This window comes from Bombina bombina, chromosome 6 (assembly GCF_027579735.1).
Source record: "Bombina bombina isolate aBomBom1 chromosome 6, aBomBom1.pri, whole genome shotgun sequence".
In the NCBI taxonomy this organism is placed as follows: domain Eukaryota; kingdom Metazoa; phylum Chordata; class Amphibia; order Anura; family Bombinatoridae; genus Bombina; species Bombina bombina.
This window is the reverse complement of record NC_069504.1, coordinates 102,564,528-102,583,313: the sequence shown is the minus strand read 5'-3', so window position 1 is coordinate 102,583,313 and position 18,786 is coordinate 102,564,528. Positions and strand designations below refer to the sequence as shown.

The 18,786-nt window shown below is 39.8% G+C and overlaps 1 protein-coding gene across 1 annotated transcript in view; it reads left to right on the top strand.

Annotated features, from left to right (window-relative positions):
* The window catches only part of PTPN12 (protein tyrosine phosphatase non-receptor type 12), a 330,655-nt gene extending 312,541 nt beyond the window's left edge, over positions 1 to 18,114 (top strand). Inside the window, exons 13-14 of the mRNA XM_053719169.1 lie at positions 6,685 to 6,795; positions 17,246 to 18,114. Of these exons, the coding sequence (XP_053575144.1) occupies positions 6,685 to 6,795; positions 17,246 to 17,304 (170 nt within the window). The 3' untranslated portion in view covers positions 17,305 to 18,114. The remainder of the gene's footprint in view (positions 1 to 6,684; positions 6,796 to 17,245) is intronic.
* Positions 18,115 to 18,786: the final 672 nt, after the last annotated feature.

The following is an 18,786-nucleotide window of genomic DNA, read 5'->3' as shown; positions in this document are numbered from 1 at the left end:
CGTCCAGGATCCCTGGGCTCTGGAGATTGTTTCCCAGGGATATCTTCTGGATTTCAAAGCCTCATCTCCAAAGGGGAGATTTCATCTCTCACAATTATCTGCAAACCAGATAAAGAGAGAGGCATTCTTACGTTGCGTTCAAGACCTTCTGGTTATGGGAGTGATCCACCCAGTTCCAAGGGAGGAACAGGGGCAAGGATTCTATTCAAATCTGTTTATAGTTCCCAAAAAAGAGGGAACTTTCAGACCAATCTTGGATCTCAAGATCCTAAACAAATTTCTCAGGGTCCCATACTTCAAGATGGAGACTATTCAAACCGTCCTACCTATGATCCAGGAGGGTCAATATATGACTACCGTGGACTTAAAAGATGCTTATCTCCACATTCCGATACACAGAGATCATCATCGGTTTCTCAGGTTTGCCTTTCTAGACAAGCATTACCAGTTTGTGGCTCTTCCCTTCGGGTTAGCCACGGCACCAAGAATCTTTACGAAGGTTCTAGGGTCCCTACTGGCGGTTCTAAGGCCACGAGGCATAGCGGGGGCTCCTTACCTAGACATTCTGATACAGGCGTCAAATTTTCAAATCGCCAAGTCCCATACAGACATTGTTCTGGCATTCCTGAGGTCTCATGGGTGGAAGGTGACTGATGGAAAGAGTTCTCTCTCCCCTCTCACAAGAGTTTCCTTCCTAGAAACTCTGATAGATTCAGTAGAAATGAAGATTTTTCTGACAGAGGTCAGGTTGTCAAAGCTTCTAACTTCCTGCCGTGCTCTTTATTCCACTTCTCAGCCGTCAGTGGCTCAGTGTATGGAGGTAATCGGCTTAATGGTAGCGGCAATGGACATGGTTCCGTTTGCCCGCCTACATCTCAGACCACTGTAACTTTGCATGCTCAATCAGTGGAATGGGGATTACACAGATTTGTCCCCTCTGCTAAATCTGGATCAAGAGACCAGGGATTCTCTTCTCTGGTTGCTATCTCAGGTCCATCTGTCCAGGGGAATGAGCTTCCGCAGGCCAGAATGGACTATAGTGACGACAGATGCCAGCCTTCTGGGCTGGGGCGCAGTCTGGAACTCCCTGAAGGCTCAGGGTTCGTGGACTCAGGAGGAAGCCCTCCTTCCAATAAACATTCTGGAACTAAGAGCAATATTCAATGCTCTTCAGGCTTGGCCTCAGCTAGCTGCGGTCAGGTTCATCAGATTTCAGTCAGACAACATCACGACTGTAGCCTATATCAACCATCAGGGTGGTACAAGGAGCCCCCTGGCAATGTTGGAGGTTTCAAAGATAATTCTATGGGCAGAGGTTCACTCTTGCCATCTCTCAACTATCCATATCCCAGGAATAGAGAACTGGGAGGCGGATTTCCTAAGTCGGTAGACTTTTCATCCGGGGGAGTGGGAGCTCCATCTGGAGGTATTTGCCCAGTTGATTCAACTATGGGGCAAACCAGAACTGGATCTCATGGCGTCTCGTCAGAACGCCAAGCTTCCTCGTTACGGGTCCAGGTCCAGGGATCCCAAGGCAGCGCTGATAGATGCTCTAGCAGTGCCCTGGTCCTTCAGCCTGGCTTATGTGTTTCCACCGTTTCCTCTGCTCCCTCGTCTGATTGCCAAGATCAAGCAGGAGAGAGCTTCAGTGATTTTGATAGCTCCTGTGTGGCCACGCAGGACTTGGTATACAGATCTGGTGGACATGTCATCCTTTCCACCATGGACTCTGCCACTGAGGCAGGACCTTCTACTTCAGGGTCCTTTCAAACATCCAAATCTAATTTCTCTGCGGCTGACTGCTTGGAGATTGAACGCTTGATTCTATCAAAGCGTGGTTTTTCCGAGTCGGTCATTGATACCTTAATTCAGGCTCGAAAGCCTGTCACCAGGAAAATCTATCATAAGATATGGTGTAAATATCTTCATTGGTGTGAATCCAAGGGTTACTCATGGAGTAAAGTCAGGATTCCTAGAATCTTATCCTTTCTCCAAGAGGGATTGGAGAAAGGATTGTCTGCTAGTTCCTTAAAGGGACAGATTTCTGCTCTGTCTATTCTTTTGCACAAACGTCTGGCTGAGGTTCCAGACGTTCAGGCGTTTTGTCAGGCTTTAGTTAGAATTAAGCCTGTGTTTAAACCTGTTGCTCCACCATGGAGTTTAAATTTAGTTCTTAAAGTTCTTCAAGGGGTTCCGTTTGAACCTTTGCATTCCATAGATATTAAACTTTTATCTTGGAAAGTTCTGTTTCTAGTAGCTATCTCCTTGGCTCGATGAGTTTCCGAGTTATCTGTTTTACAGTGTGATTCCTTTTATCTGATTTTCCATGCAGATAAGGTAGTTTTGTGTACCAAACCTGGGTTTCTTCCTAAGGTAGTATCTAATAAGAACATCAATCAGGAGACTGTTGTTCCTTCATTATGTCCTAATCCTTCCTCAAAGAAGGAACGTCTTTTACACAATCTTGATGTTTGTGCTTTAAAGTTTTATTTACAAGCTACGAAGGATTTTCATCAAACATCTGCTTTGTTTGTTGTCTACTCTGGACAGAGGAGAGGCCAAAAGGCTTCGGCAACTTCTCTTTCTTTTTGGCTGAGAGGCATAATCCGCTTAGCTTATGAGACTGCTGGCCAGCAGCCTCCTGAAAGAATTACAGCTCATTCCACTAGAGTGGTGGCTTCCACATGGGCTTTTAAAAATGAGGCCTCTGTTGAACATATTTGTAAGGCGGCGACTTGGTCTTCGCTTCACACTGTTTCTAAATTCTACAAATTCGATACTTTTGCTTCTTCTGAGGCTATTTTTGGGAGAAAGGTCTTACAGGCAGTGGTGCCTTCCGTTTAAGTGCCTGCCTTGTCCCTCCCTTCATTTGTGTCCTAAAGCTTTGGTATTGGTATCCCACAAGTAATGGATGAACCCGTGGACTGGATACACCTTTACAAGAGAAAACAAAATTTATGCTTACCTGATAAATTTATTTCTCTTGTGGTGTATCCACGGCTCGCCCTGTCATTTTAAGGCAGGTGTTTTTTATTTTTAAACTACAGTCACCACTGCACCCTATAGTTTCTCCTTTTTTCTTGCTTGTCTTCGGTCGAATGACTGGGGGTGGCAGTTAGGGGAGGAGCTATATAGACAGCTCTGCTGTGGGTGTCCTCTTGCAACTTCCTGTTGGGAAGGAGAATATCCCACAAGTAATGGATGAACCCGTGGACTGGATACACCACAAGAGAAATAAATTTATCAGGTAAGCATAAATTTTGTTTTTTACTTCTGTTTCATGAAACCGTTTGAAGACTCAGGCTTTTCGGAAGTGTTTCAGACCTAGAGTTTTCAGGGGTGTTTTGTACCAGTTTCTCGGCAGGAACAGGGATTGGGTTTCTATTCAAATCTAGTCATTGTCCCAGAAAAGGATGATTTTTTAAGACCAATTCTGGATTTGAAAATTGTAATCGTTTTGTAAGAGTCCCCAACTTTTAAGATGGTGGCTATAAGGACTATTCTGCTTTTTGTTCAGTAAGGTCATTTTATGTCCACAATAGACTTACAGGACGCTTATCTTTACATTTTTGATTCATCCAGACCACTATAGTTTTCTGAGATGCTCTTTTTTAGACAAACATTACCATTTTGTCGCTCTTCCTTTTGGTCTAACAACTGCACCAAGAATTATCTCAAAGGTTCTCGGTGCTCTTCCTTTGTAATCAGAGTGCAAGGTAATGTGGTATTTTGGACGATATCTTGGTACTAGCTCAATCTTTTCATTTAGCAGAATCTCACACTAAATGTTGTTTCTTCTAGACATGGTTGGAGGATCAATTTACCAAAGAGTTTCTTTATTCTTTAGACATTGTTTACCTTTTTAGGTTTCCAGATAGATTCAGTGTCAATGATTTTTTCTCTTACAGACAAAAGACAAATTAAGTTGGTCTTAGCTTGTCTAAACCTTCAGTCTCTATCATTCTCTTCAGTGGCTATGTGCATGGAAGTTTTAGGTCTCATGGTTGCAGCATCGGGCACAATCTCCTTTGCTCATTTTCATATGAGGCCTCTACAGCTTTGCGAATGACCAAACGAGTGAAATGTAAAGTTTAATGAATGAAAGTGCCCCTGTTTTAAATAGGGTTTTTAAAAAAACGGGCACTGATTCATCAAACTTGACATTCACTTTAAATAGAAATTATACATTAGGAAATCCTAGTTTAATCCAACTCTCTATTGCCAAACCTATGTCTGCACACAGTGTATCATTGGCACATATAACTCCTTTATTGTAGGTTACTTTGTGGTGAATGTATGAACTGTTAAGGGCTGGAAATGTGTACAGGTATACCCTGCTTATTGAGTGGGTTAGGGACTGGAGCCTTGCTGTAAAGTGAAAACAGCCTTAAAGGGACATTATACACTCATTTTTTCTTTGCATAAATGTTTTGTAGATGATCTATTTATAAAGCCCATAAAGTTTTTTTTTTTTTTTTTTTTTTTGTTTTTTTTTAATGTATAATTTTGCTTATTTTTAAATAACATTGCTCTGATTTTCAGACTCCTAACCAAGCCCCAAGGTTTAATTTGAATACTGACAGCTACCTTCTCCAGCTTGCTCCTGTTTGTGTAAAGGGTCTTTTCATATGTAAAAGAAGGGGGAGGGGGGAGTGTCTTATTTCCCACTTGCAGTGGGCTTTCCAGCTATCTTTTCAACAGAGCTATACTAAGAGCTTCTAAGTAAGTTTTTAAACCATTTTATACTGGATTTTTATAACAGTATCTGTGCATCTTATACTTTATAGTAGTGTATATTACATGCAGTTATATGAAAATGAGTGTATACTGTCCCTTTAAAATGAAACCAGGCGGTTTTAGCTTTCTTTTCACTTGCCAGTGTTTAAAAACTTGAAAACATGTTTAAACAAACTTATATTAGGGGTGCAATGTTTAGTTTAACACTAGCACAGCAAGTATTCAATTAGTATTCAATAAATACTGCACCTGTTACTGTAGTAAAATTTGCCAGACTATAATACTGAGACACAGATTGCACTGTAATGCCGTAAACAGAGTGAACGGTGCATAGCAAAATGGTGCCATTCAGTTTTCTCGCAATCTCACGATGATTACAGCACTGTTTTAAAATCCTTGGAGGTTGAACTTCAACTCCACAAAGCGCTGTATTAGTGAAGCGCTGTAAAGTGAAGGTAGTTAGTGTTCTTTTTGCAGTATTGTACTTTTAAGCATATGAAATACAGTCGCTAAGTTATTTTCTTAAAAATATTACTTAAAGGGACAGTCTACACCAGAATTTTTATTGTTTTAAAAGATAGATAATCCCTTTATTACCCATTCCCCAGTTTTGCATAACCAACACAGTCATAATAATATACTTTTAACCTCTGTGATTATCTTGTATCTAAGCCTCTGCAAACTGCCCCTTTTTTCAGTTTTTTTGACAGACTTGCAGTCTAGCCAATCAGTGCCTGCTCCCAGATAACTTCACGTGCACAGGCACAGTGTTATCTATATGAAATACGTGAACTAACACCCTCTAGTGGTGAAAAACTGTTAAAATGCAATCTGAAAAGAGGTGGGCTTCAAGGTCTACGAAATTAGCATATGAACCTCCTAGGTTAAGCTTTCAACTAAGAATACCAAGAGAACAAAGCAAAATTGGTGATAAAAGTAAATTGGAAAATTGCTTAAAATTGCATGCTCTATCTGAATCATGACAGTTTATTTTGGCCTACTATAATATTGGGCTTTGATGTTTCCCTACCGTTCCGTTTGAAACTCCTCCCATGAGCCATTTCCTGATATTGTGACGTATAGAGCGATCCCACCCGCTCTATACGTGTCTACAAGGCTTGTGCACGGCGAATATACAAACTGCGCATGCGCATCAACTCGCTGACGGTCAACAATGCACATGCATTATTGTGTGTATACTGTGTGTATTACAGCGCATGCGTCATTTGTTTAGGCAACATAGTAATGAATGAATAGCTAACAGGGCCCGTGCTTGCCTTACCATTGTGAGCAAGAGATACTAACGCATGCGCATAGCGTACAAGACAATGCTGACGTCAAATGATGGCTGCCTAGGCCGCCTAATGGCCAGAAAGTCAATTGGCTGATGAAAAAACGTGACCAGCATGTTAAAAAACAATAAAAACAGGTTGAATTCTGATATAGCGAGATGCAAAATAAAAACGGAGAGAACGCAGGATTAAAGTAAAAATAGAAATTTCAATGAATGAAAGTGCCATTTATTTGTGATTATATTTATAGGATTTGATTCAAAACGATCGAAATTTACCTTCACTTAAAGTAAAGCTCTGAAAAATGCTGTAAAGTGAGGTCACCTGATGCGTTTTGCCTATATGGCACAGTTCTTATATAAATGTTTCTGATTAAGGCCTAACAGCAGTATCTGCCCATCGTGTGTGCTATTTGGATTTAAAGGGGTCTCTTTTTGCATTATTGCTCTTATGGGACCTTTTTCTGTGGTGCTTAAGAGGTTTAGCACTGACAGATGCTGCTTAGCAGTGTATATGTAGAGCAATGCATTTATATAGTGATTTAAAGTGAATTTATTTCCAGTAGACACCTAATAAGCCTATGTACAATATAGAATTCACTAGTAGATTCCCTAGACCACTTAGTTTGTATTAATTTCTGCATTGATTCTCATAGGTAATACTGGAGACATAGAAGATACGTTTCCTGATGCTTCAGATTCCCTACTACTTAATTCTACAGATGTGGGAGGTCAACTGTCCACTGCATCAGACATTACAAATTTTGGTAATTCCCCCCCCCCCCACAAAAAAAAAGATATTAAATGTTAATTGTTTAAAATTATGCAATGCTGGCTTTCATCTTCAAGAGACATGACACCCCACATTTTTATTTCATGATTACGACAGCATACAAGTATATTTTAAACATTTTTAGATTTCCAATTTACTTCTTTAGCAAATCTGCTTTATTCGCTTGCTTTTCCTTTTTGAAGGAGCAGAAATGCACTAATGTGAGCACATCTGGTGAGCCAACGACAAGAGGCATATATGTACAGCCACCAATCACCAGTTAGCTCCCAGTTGTGCATTGTTGGTCCTGAGCCTACCTAGCTGTGCTGTTCAACAAAGGATACCAAGAGAACAAAGCAAATTAGATGATAGACGTAAGTTGTTTAAAATTGCTGTGAATGATCTGAATTGTAGAAGTAAACATTTGTGTTTCATGTCCCTTTTACATTTTCAATATTTGTTAAAGCTGTATTACGGAACATTCTAACAGTTAAAGGGACACTCAAGACAAAATATACATTTATGTATCAGAAACAGCAGCAGTTTTAAGACACTTTCCAATTTACTTCCATTATTACATTTTGCACAATCTTTTTATATTCACACTTTCTGGGGAACAAGATCTTACTGAGCACGTGCACAAGCTTACAGGGTATACGTATACTAGTCTGTGATTGGCTGATGTCTGTCACATGATACAGGGGGCCAGAAAATGGGAGGAAAAAAGTGTCCGGAAAAAAAAATCTACTGCTTATTTGAAATTCAGATTAGGTGTTAAATCATTGTCTTTTTTTAATTATGCGCTTGTTAATTTATATAATTCTACTGCAGAAAAAAAATCAGTTTTATATCTTCACTTAAAGAGCATGGGCGTCTGCAGAAATTTCTCTGACAAAATAGTATACCTTTTACCTCTGATTACCTGCATCTAAGCCCCTGCAGACTGCCCCCTTATCTGAGATTTTTTGACAGACTTGCATTTTAGCCAATTAGTGCTGACTCCTAGGTAACTCCATGGGAGTAGGCACAATGCTATCTATACGACACACGTGAACTAGCAGTGTTTAACTGTGAAAAACTGTCAATGCACTGTGATAAGAGGCAGTTCAACAGATTAGAAATTAGCATATGATCCCATATGAGCCTGCCTAGGTTTAGCTTTCAACAAAGAATACCAAGAGAACATTTGATAATAAATGTAAATTGGAAAGTTGTGTAAAATCGCATGTCCTATCTGAATCATGAAAGTTTAATTTTGACTAGACTGTGCCTTTAACCACTATGGAAATATTAAACAGTTTTACACCCACCGATTTCCAGTGATATATACATAGCAATGAGTTTACACTATAGCAGTAGAGAACGGTTTTACACGCCTTGACTGCTGGGAAAACACTTAGATAAAAAAAGATAAGTTTTAAAAATATTTTCAAATTATAGAAGCCTTCTAGTTTGTCAATGGAAGCAAAACAGCCGTACCCTTTTGAATTACCCCTGTAGCAGTTTATAAAATGCTGGTTATTTATTTTTTAATGCCCACATCCACACACTGTAGTTTTCTGCTATTACACAGGTGTTGCCAGGTACATATGCTCTGTGCAGTGAGCACGCCAACCAATCAGCACCAAATAATGACAATTAAATATTTAAAAAGGCTAAAGTAGCATTTTTATTTTAACATATTTAAATGGATAGTAAAGTCATAATTAAAAATTCATGATTTAGACGGCATACAATGTTAAACAACTTTCCAATTTACTTATATTTAATTTGCTTCCTTCTCTTGTTATGCTTTGCTGAAAGCTTCATCTATGTAAGCTCTTGGTCAGCAAAGAACCTAGGTTCTAGCTGTTGATTGGTGGCTGCATATATATACTGATTGTCATTGGCTCACCCATGTGTTCAGTTAGATACCAGTAGTGCATTGCTGCTCCTTCAACAAATGATATCAAGAGACTGAAACAAATTTGATAATAGAAGTAAACTGGAAAGTTGTGTAAAATTGTATCTTCTACCTAAATCATGAAATATATTTTTTGGGTTTCAGTTCCCTTTAATATGGAGCAGGTCCTCATCAGATCTTTCTAGTAGTAAATGGGTTAAAACAGATATAAGGATTGTCCTCAGATCCAGATAAAAAATATTGCTGTTCATTTACTCATAGTCAACAGACAAAACCTATACAGGCACAACCACCACAGAAACAAAAAGTACAAAGCACATAGGTGTCAAATTCTGAATTTGAAACATACAGAAAAATATAATTTACATGGTCCACTCTATTTTCCCCATTATCTCTCTCTCTCTCTCTCTGTCACACAATGTCTCTGTTTTTGTGCTTTTCTTTTTCTCTTGTGCTGTTTCTCCCCTTTCCCCCTGTATCTCCCTTTTTCCATTTAGCAATATATGTTGGTGAATACTTTATGCAGATAACTTGGCTTTAGGAATAATAGTTTAGCTTATCTTAAAAATTATAAAGACCATGTGGACACATTAAACATTGATTTGTGTTTTTTCAAGCACTGCAGTATACATGCAAACAATAAGACACTGGAATATGCAGAGAGGTAACTATGTATACCAGACCAAGCAGATACCACCTTAAATAAATAAAATGTCTCAAATCATCCTCCTCCCCACACACAACTGCTAGAGCAATTGCTGTACATTTACTTACAAGAAAGACTCTAGCTTACTGTTATTGAGGCTGCTGTCCAGCAATGAACAAGCATTCCCTGAATTTCCCTCACTTTATTAAGTGGCTGTGCAGTCATTCTAAAGCTCACACAGTTTCTTGCTGTGTGTTTGTGAGGAGAGGTATGCTAGGAATTGGGAGTCCAAAACTGCATTCACACAATACTGAGAAGCAAATGGTGAACTTCAAATTCCAGCCTACTTTGTAACTCCCAGAATACTGTGCTTCTTCCTGTAAAACGAAATTACAGTAAGAAGATTAAAAGCCATAAAAACTGACATTCTATTGTCTCTTTCCTTCTTAATACAAGGTGAGTCCACAGCTTCATTCCTTACTGTTGGGAAATACTCACTTCCCCCATCCCCCAGTCATTCTTTGACTTTCTTCACAGAAGGATGGCAGAGAAGTGTCAGATGATTTCGGTGTTGTTCCTCAGGAGGGATATATGCTTTTTTGTTATGGAACTGGAGTTTTAAGTAGTCTTGTCAGCCTCTCAGTGAGAGCACTGACGAAAGTTAGAGTCTGGAGATGCAGGGAGAGTCTTTATGCGAACCCATCCAGACTGCCTGCTAACCGTTTCTTAAGCAACCAGTGTTGACGAATTTCACTGTCTGCTTTCTTCACTCAAGTCCATGTCAGGAGTGATGCTTCAAGACTGTCACATTTGAGAGGCTGTGTTTCTGTTCCACAGCACGGATTCTGGTAAGATCGTTTCAATTTTTACTTATGTTGAAATTGCTGAAGACAGGGTCACAGTGTGACTCATTTTATCTTTATAGAATCATGGGTTAATATCTCCTGAGAGCGGTTATTGAATGAAAACTGGGGATTAATCAAGTGTGTTTTTTTAATTTATGCTGCTTATGTGTGAGATTTTTTGGGCTCATAGACTGTTATGCGGTAACGGAACATACAGGTGTTTACTTTCACTTTTTATTTGTATCCTACTGTTAGCGCAAGCTATAGAGGATCCTGATATGCTTGAGGGTACTCCCTCTATTACTAATAGTAATACCTGTCTATATTGTGAGGAGGCCTTGGTGTGCCCGCCCTCTCAACTATGTTTCATATGCATCAACAAGGTTATTATGTCTAAGAAGGTTAACCCCTTTAGTACGACTGAGCCGTCCACCTCTGAGGACTTGCCGTCTCGTCAATCATCTCCATTCTCACATGCCCCATCCCGTAGCACGCCTGATCCTCCGCCTGGAAGGGAGCCTTTTACCATCAGACTTTACCGTGCAGTTAGACGGAGGTGTCTGAGGCTCTTAGTGCTTTACCTCGCCCTGCTAAACACAAGTGAAAGGTTAAACATTAGCTCTCCAGTCCAGGGGACATCCAGTGATTTACTTGATTTGTCTACTTTTCAAGTATCCCAGGATGAGTCACACTCTGTCTTCAGAGGGTGACATTTCTGGATCGGAGTCTGCTACCTCTAGGCCTCCTGCTGCGGAGGAGCCAGCCTTTAGAGTTAAAATTGAACACCTACGTTTTCTTCTAAAGGAGGTTCTGTCGACAGAGGTTCCAGAGGCCAAGTTGCCTGATGAACCTTTGATCCCTAAATTAGACAGAGTTTACGAGGACAGGGTAGCGCCGCTAACTTTTCCTGTACCTGTAAAGATGGCGAATATTATTAAAACCGAATGGGATAGAATTGGATCTTCCTTTTCCCATTTGTCTGCCTTTAAAAAAAAAAAAAAATGATTTCCGGACTCTCAGCTGGAGTTGTGGGGTTCCATCCCTAAGGTGGATGGTGCTATCTCCACGTTAGCTAAGCGTACTACTATCCCTCTTGAGGCTAGCTCGTCTTTCAGAGAGCCGATGGATAAATAAATGGAAACGTTTCTCAGGAAAATGTTTCAGCATACAGAATATTTATTTCAACCGGCAGCGGCTGTTGCCTCGTTTGCTGGAGCTGCGGCCTACTTGTGCGATTTCTTATCTGAATTGATAGAGGTGGCAGGTCCCCTAGACTTTATCCAAGAAAGAATTAATGCTTTGAGAATTTCTAAAACATGCAGATTATTCGCCTGAATGCTAAAATCTCTGGTTTCTCAGTGCAGATGCGTCGGGCACTCTGGCTGAAGTCCTGGTCTGGGGACATGACTTCTAAGTCTAGACTTCTTTCCCTCCCCTTTGAGGGAAACATTGTATTTGATCCAGGCCTGGACTCCATTATTTCCATGGTTACAGGGGGCAAGGGTGCCTTCCTACCGCAGGATAAAAAGAACAAATCTAAGGGACAAGGATCTAATTTTCATTCTGAAAAGTCCCAATGCCAGCAGTCCTCCTCTAAGCCTGAGCAAACCAAGAGCACTTGGAAGCCGGCTCAATCCTGGAAAAAATCCAAGCAGAGCAAATATCCCCCCGAGAACAAGTCGGCATGAAGGGGTGGCCCCGGATCCAAAGCTGAATCGTGTAGGGGGCCGACTGTCGCTGTTTTCAGATGCTTGGTCCAGGGAGGTGCAGGATCCATGAGTCCTGGAGGTCATAGTTCAGGGATACAAGATAGGTTTCAAATCTCATCCACCCAAGGGCAGATTTCTCATCTCAAGCCTGTCTTTAAAACCAGAAAAGAGGGAAGCCTTTCTGGGGTACGTGCAGGCTCTTTCCTCCGTAGGGGTCATTGTCCCGGTTCCTATCGCAGAAAGAGGTTTGGGATACTACTCAAACCTGTTTGTGGTCCCAAAGAAGGAGGGAACTTTCCGCCCAATTCTGGACCTAAAGTGCTTAAACAAGTTTCTAAATGTCCCCTCGTTCAAGATGGAGACAATAAGGTCCATTCTTCCTTTAGTTCTGGAAGGACAGTTAATGACCACTATAGATCTGAAGGATGCCTACCTTCACGTTCCAATCCACAGGGACCACTACCAGTTCCTAAGGTTTGCATTCCTGGATCAGCACTTCCAGTTCATTGCTCTTCCCTTTGGTCTAGCTACGGCCCCAAGAATCTTTACAAAGGTTCTAGGAGCTTTCCTGGCTGTCGCCAGAACCCAAGGTATAGCAGTAGCTCCCTACTTGGTCGACATTCTGGTTCAAGCACCATCCTTTCGGTTTCTCTTCTCTCTCTTTTTCGATCACATGGATGGAAGATAAACTTAGAGAAGAGTTCTCTCATTCCAAGCACCAGGGTCGAATTCCTGGGTACTATAATAGATTAAATATCCATGAGGATATTTCTAACTGACCAGAGACGGTGCAAACTAGCTTCGACATGTCTTGCCCTCTGGACCTCCTTAAGGCCAGACCGCTACAGCTGTGCATGCTGAGGCAGTGGAACGGTGATCATTCGGATCTGTCTCAACACATTTCCCTGGACAGCCGGTCAAGAGAATCGCTATCTTGGTGGCTCTGTCCAGATCATCTGTCCAGAGGGACATCCTTTCTCAGACCATCCTGGGAGATTGTGACTACGGGCACTAGCCTCTCAGGATGGCGATATGTTTGGGGTGCCAAGAAGGCACAGGGCCTGTGGTCTCAGGAGGAACGCTCTTCCGTTTAGCTTGGAACTTCGAGCAATCTACAATGCTCTGAAGGCTTGGCCTCTTCTGGGTTCGTCCCGGTTTATTAGATTCCAATCAGACAATATAACCTCGGTAGCTTACATCAACCATCAGGGGGGAACAAGAAGCTCCCTAGTGATGAGGGAAGTATCTCGGATTCTGGAGTGGGCAGAGGCCCACAGTTGTTCCCTGTCAGCGATCCACATTCTGGGTGTGGACAACTGGGAACCGGATTTTCTCAGACAATCCTTTCATCCGGAGATGTGCTTCAGGTGGGGGATGCCGGAGATAGATCTTATAGCATCTCGTCTCAATACCAAACTACCCAGATATGGGTCGAGGTCCAAGGATCCTCAGGCGGAACTAATAGATGCATTAGTGGTGTCTTGGAGGTTCAATCTAATCTACCTTTTTCCGTCATTACCACTTCTTCCTCGGGTAGTGGCCTGCAGGAGCAGGCGTCAGTAATACTGATTGCTCCATCGTGGCTGCAAAGGACGTGGTTCATGGACCTAGTGAGGATGCCATCTCCTCCATCGAAGTTACCTTGTCGCAGGGATCTGCTGGAACAAGGTCCTTTTGTTCATCAAAATCTAGATTCTCTAAGGCTGACTGCATGGAGATTGAATGCTTAGTCCTAGCCAAGAGAGGTTTTTCTGAGAAAGTTATTGATACACTCATTCAAGCTCGTCTCATCTATTATAAGGTGTGGAGAACCTACTTTTAAGTTGTTGTCCTGGAAAGTTCTCTTTCTACTGGTTATTGCTTCGGCGCGCAGAGTATCTGAAATTGCCGCCTTGCAATGTGAGCCTCCTTATCTTGTGTTCCATTCAGATAAGGCTGTCCTACGTACTAAGATAGGGTTTCTCCCTAAAGTCGTGTCAGACTTCAACATCAATCAAGAGATTGTGGTCCCTTCTTTGTGTACTAATCCTTCTTCTTTGAAGGAACGTTTACTTCATAATTTGGACGTGGTTCGTGCCTTGAAGTTTTATCTTCAAGTTACGAAGGATTTTAGACAAACTTCTTCCTTGCTTGTGGCATATTCTGGGAAACGTAAGGGCCAGAAGGTCTCTTCCACTTCCTTATCTTTTTGGCTGAGGAGTCTTATCCGATTAGCTTATGAGACAGCGGGACATAGACTTCCTCAGAGAATTACGGCTCATTCTACTAGAACAGTGGCTTCCTCTTGGGCCTTTGAGAAAAAGGCCTCTATGGATCAGATTTGTAAAGTGGCTACCTGGTCCTCCTTATATACTTTTTTTAAAATTTTACAAGTTTGGTATTTTTGCTTCAGCTAAGGAAGCCTTCGGGAGAGAGGTTTTGCAGGCTGTGGTGCCCTCAGATTAGGGTTTGCCTCTCTTTTTGTCCCTCCCGTTTTAATTCAGTGTCCTCTAGAGCTTGGGTATATGTTTCCCAACAGTAAGGAATGAAGCCGTGGACTCTCCTTGTATTAAGAAGGAAAACATAAATTTTGTTTACCAGATAATTTAATTTCCTTCTGTACAAGGAAAGTCCACGGACCCTGTCAGTGTTCTCCGATGGGCAGCCCCCTAAATTATAATTTTCTTCTGGCACCTTTTATACCCTGATGTTTCTCCTACTGTTCCTTGTTCCCTCGGCAGAATGACTGGGGGATGGGGGAATGGGAGAGGTATTTAAGCCTTTGGCTGGGGTGTCTTTGCCTCCTCCTGGTGGCCAGGTTCAGTATTTCCCAACAGGAATGAAGCCGTGGATTTTCCTTGTACAGAAGGAAATTAAATTATCTGGTAAGTATAATTTATGTTTTTCCCCCTGCAGTTTTACTCCCAGATCATGCACATTAGTATTGTGCTGTTGCTTGTATATAACTGTGCTTAATGCCTGCAAAGGGGATAAATATATAGCTAAAATAAGATGCGTATGTAGCAGTGCACTACTGGGAGCTAGCTGAACACATCTGATGAGCCAATGATTAGAGGCATATGTATGTAGACACCAATTAGCAGCTAGCTCCCAGTAGTTAATTGCTTCTTCTGTATGCTTTTAAACTAATGGATACTAAGGGAACAAAGTAAGTTTAATATAAGAAAATTGAAAAGTCATTCACATTTGTGTGCCCTACGTGACCCATGAATGTGTCATTTTGTCTTTTAAATACTCAGATGGTGGTTGTGTGTTTTTATCAAATTTAAATGTAGCAAACCTCCCAATTGCTTGGCTTTATTTTAAAGACTCCTCAAAACTTAGAGGCATGAAACCCAAATGTTTTCCTTTGTGATTCAGACAGAGCATTCTACTGGGAGCTAGCTGAACACATCAGTAAACCAATTATAAGAGGCATATATGTGCAGCCACCAATTAGCAGCTAGCTTCCAGCTCCTAGGCCTACCAAGGTATCCTTTTCAACAAAGGATACCAAAAAAATCAAGCAAATTAGATCATAAAATGTAATTGTAAAGTTGTTTAAAATGGTATGCTCTGTGTGAATCATGAAAGATCATTTTTGAGTTTCATGTCCCTTTAAACATACTTCACTCCTCCTTAAAAAATATACTGAACTTAAGGGACATGCAACTTCTGTTATGTAATTTGCTTCATTCTTTTTATATCCTTTGCTGAAAAATCATATCTAAAAAAGCTCAGTAGCTGCTGATTGGTGGCTGCACATAGATGCCTCGTGTGATTGGCTCACACATGTGCATTGATATTTGTTCAATAAAGATATATAAAGAATGAAGCAAATTAGAAGAAAACTGGATTTTAAAATTGTATTCTTTACCTGAATCATGAGAATTTTTTTCATAATTCATATAGTGCACACAACTAAAGAATTTACCTCCAGTATCAAATGACTTCATTCTCATAATATATTCTATATTGAAGAGAATCACTAGGTAGGTAGTGTGCACATGGCTGCATAACTAGATGACAGTAGTTTTGCGAGAATGCTTTTGAGAACTTGATGACGGCAGTGTTCACATAGTGTATAATAAACCCATTCAAGCTGGCACTGAAGTGTTAACATCGGGACTAAGTTCCTATGTGAACACTTGCTGTAAAAATGAAATCACGTGTTTGTGCAATCACATAAATTCAAGGCCGTATCGGATCATGGAGGAATGCCTACCGTTGCTAGGCACGCCCCCCAGTCCGATCTTGATTTTGTCTAAAAGGGGAGGCTGCAGGACGCCTTATAAGGTAGGACATTACATGCCATCCTTCGGCTTTATAGCCCAGCGCGGTTAGGTCGGCATGGAACTCCCTAATGGCGTGAAGTGGTTAAAAGCATTCTTGCAAAACTGCTGCCATATAGTGCTTCATATACATGCACACTCCTGAGCCTACCTACCTGATTTTCAACAAAGGGTACCAAAACAACAAAGTAAATTTGATGATGGAAGCAAATTGGAAGTTGTGTCCTTTTTTGTTGCATGCTTCCATTGATGCTAAATAAAATATAATTAAAGGGATAAAAATTGCATGCCCTATCTGAATTATGAAAATTTAAACAACTTTCCAATTTACTTTATTCATCAAATTTGATTTGTTCTCTTGGTATTTGTTGAAAACTAAAGCTAGGGAGGCTTATATGCTAAATTCTAAGCCCTTGAAGACCGCTTATCTCAGTGCATTTTGACAGGTTTTCACAGCTATACAATGATAGTTTGTGTGTGCCATATAGATACCACTGTTCACTCCCATGGAGTTATTAGTCTGCACTGATTGGCTAAAATGCAAGTCTGTCAAAAGAACTGAAATAAGGGGGCAGTCTACAGAGGCTTAGATACAAGATAATCACAGAGGTAAAAAGTATATTTATATAACCGTGTTGGTTATGCAAAACTGTAATAATAAAGGGATTATCTATCTTTTTAAATACAAATTCTGGATTAGACTGTCCCTTTAAACATCATTCCTTTCCTAGGGACCTCTATAATAATCTGTGCGGGTGCTTCTTCATTTTAAAGGGACATTAAACACTTTGAGATGGTAATATAAATTGATAAATTGTATATATAAAAAAAACTCAGCAATGTACTTTTATTATTTATAAGTTACAACATGGCAGCTCTCATTTTATAGACACTAAAAGTTTATACTTATTTTTTTCACTATTTAAACAGCTAATGAAACTTTAAAAATACATCTACATATTATTCTAAGACTAATCTATTCTTTGATTGCATCATTTTACCTAGCAATTATTCTGTGTTTAATGTCCCTTTAAGTTAATGTTTATTACATGAAATACCTTTTTTTTACAGGTTTAAGTAACAGAGATGACTCAAGCGAATCCATTGATGCACCTACACAACAAACATGATTCATGCTTTAAGGATCCCTCTGGTTTGTGTAACGTTAATTAAAAAGGACAGAGCTTGCCTTTAGAATGGACAGTAATCGGTCTACTGATGTTTCAGCCATTACTTGTGGACACTGTTCCATCGGACAATTTCTGTTGCAAGACCTACTGGCAGAAAAGGACAAAATGATGCTATAATAAAAGTGCCACAATTTACCAAGTATTACAAAATATCAGGTTTCCAGTGTGGATGAACCTACAAGGTGGTACATTTTATTGTACAAACTCGTATATTAATTATTTAAATTGATTTATTCCAGTTCCAAATGTCCTTTTATTGCTGGGACCATAAACCTGCCTTATATAACACTTATGTTAAAAAAAAAAAGTATTACATATGGTTTTGTAACTTAAAAGTATTATTGCCTTAATGTCTTTTAACCGTTACACGCTGCTTGTAGATCTGTTAATATAGTAAGACTTTTATGATAGTTTACAGACTACTTTTTGCTAACTTTTGATTACTATGTTTGCATTCTTTTGTATTTGTACAGGGCAATCAAGTATATATATTGTTGCAGTTGCTCATAAAATATTAACAGAAGATGTAAAAATCAAAGTATGGTCTTAATCTTTTCTTTATACAGAATGTAAATTATTGGCCCTGATTTTAGTTTGGTTTTTGTTTTTCTTTTTTTTTTTCTTTTTTTTTTTAATCATCATAGCTGGAAAACAAAACCAGCAGTGCAGGTTAAACCGATACGATTGTAATACAGTTTGTAAATTGTAAGCTAAAGGTTATTTTTATATTATATACTGTTTCACCGTCAACATTTTGTCCTGGTTTTCATCTAGTCATTGTAGTCTTTCTGTTTATTTATGTCTCACTTTTTAAAAAGAACAGTTGAGTGATTAATCTTATTTCATTTGGATTTCATGGTTAAAAACCGTTTACATTCAGAATGTATTCAGACCTTAGCTGCACATTATTTAAATTGTACATCTTACCTTTTGTACGGCACTCTACAAATGTGAAAGTGTTGAGTGATTATTGTAAGTTTATGTAAATTTAAAAAGAAACCCAAATCTTTTTCACATGAAACTGTAGTTTTCAGAAGTGTTAATCTGGCACTATGTATTGTTCTGTTTTATTTTTTTAAGAAATTAATACTCTACAAAATATTAGCCAACACATTATTTTATTCATTTACACTGTGGTGTGATTCTCAACGTTATCTTAAAGGGACACTGAACCCAAATTTTTTCTTTCATGATTCAGATAGAACATGCAATTGTAAGCAACTTTCTTATTTACTCCTATTATTTTTTCTAAGTTCTCTTGCTATCTTTATTTGAAAATCATGAATGTAAATCTTAGCAGCCGGCCTATTTTAAGTTCAGCACCATGGATTGCGCTTATTGGAGGCTGACATTTACCCATGAATAAGCAACCATAACCCAGGTTCTCAACCAAAAATGGGCCGGCTCCTATCCATCACATTC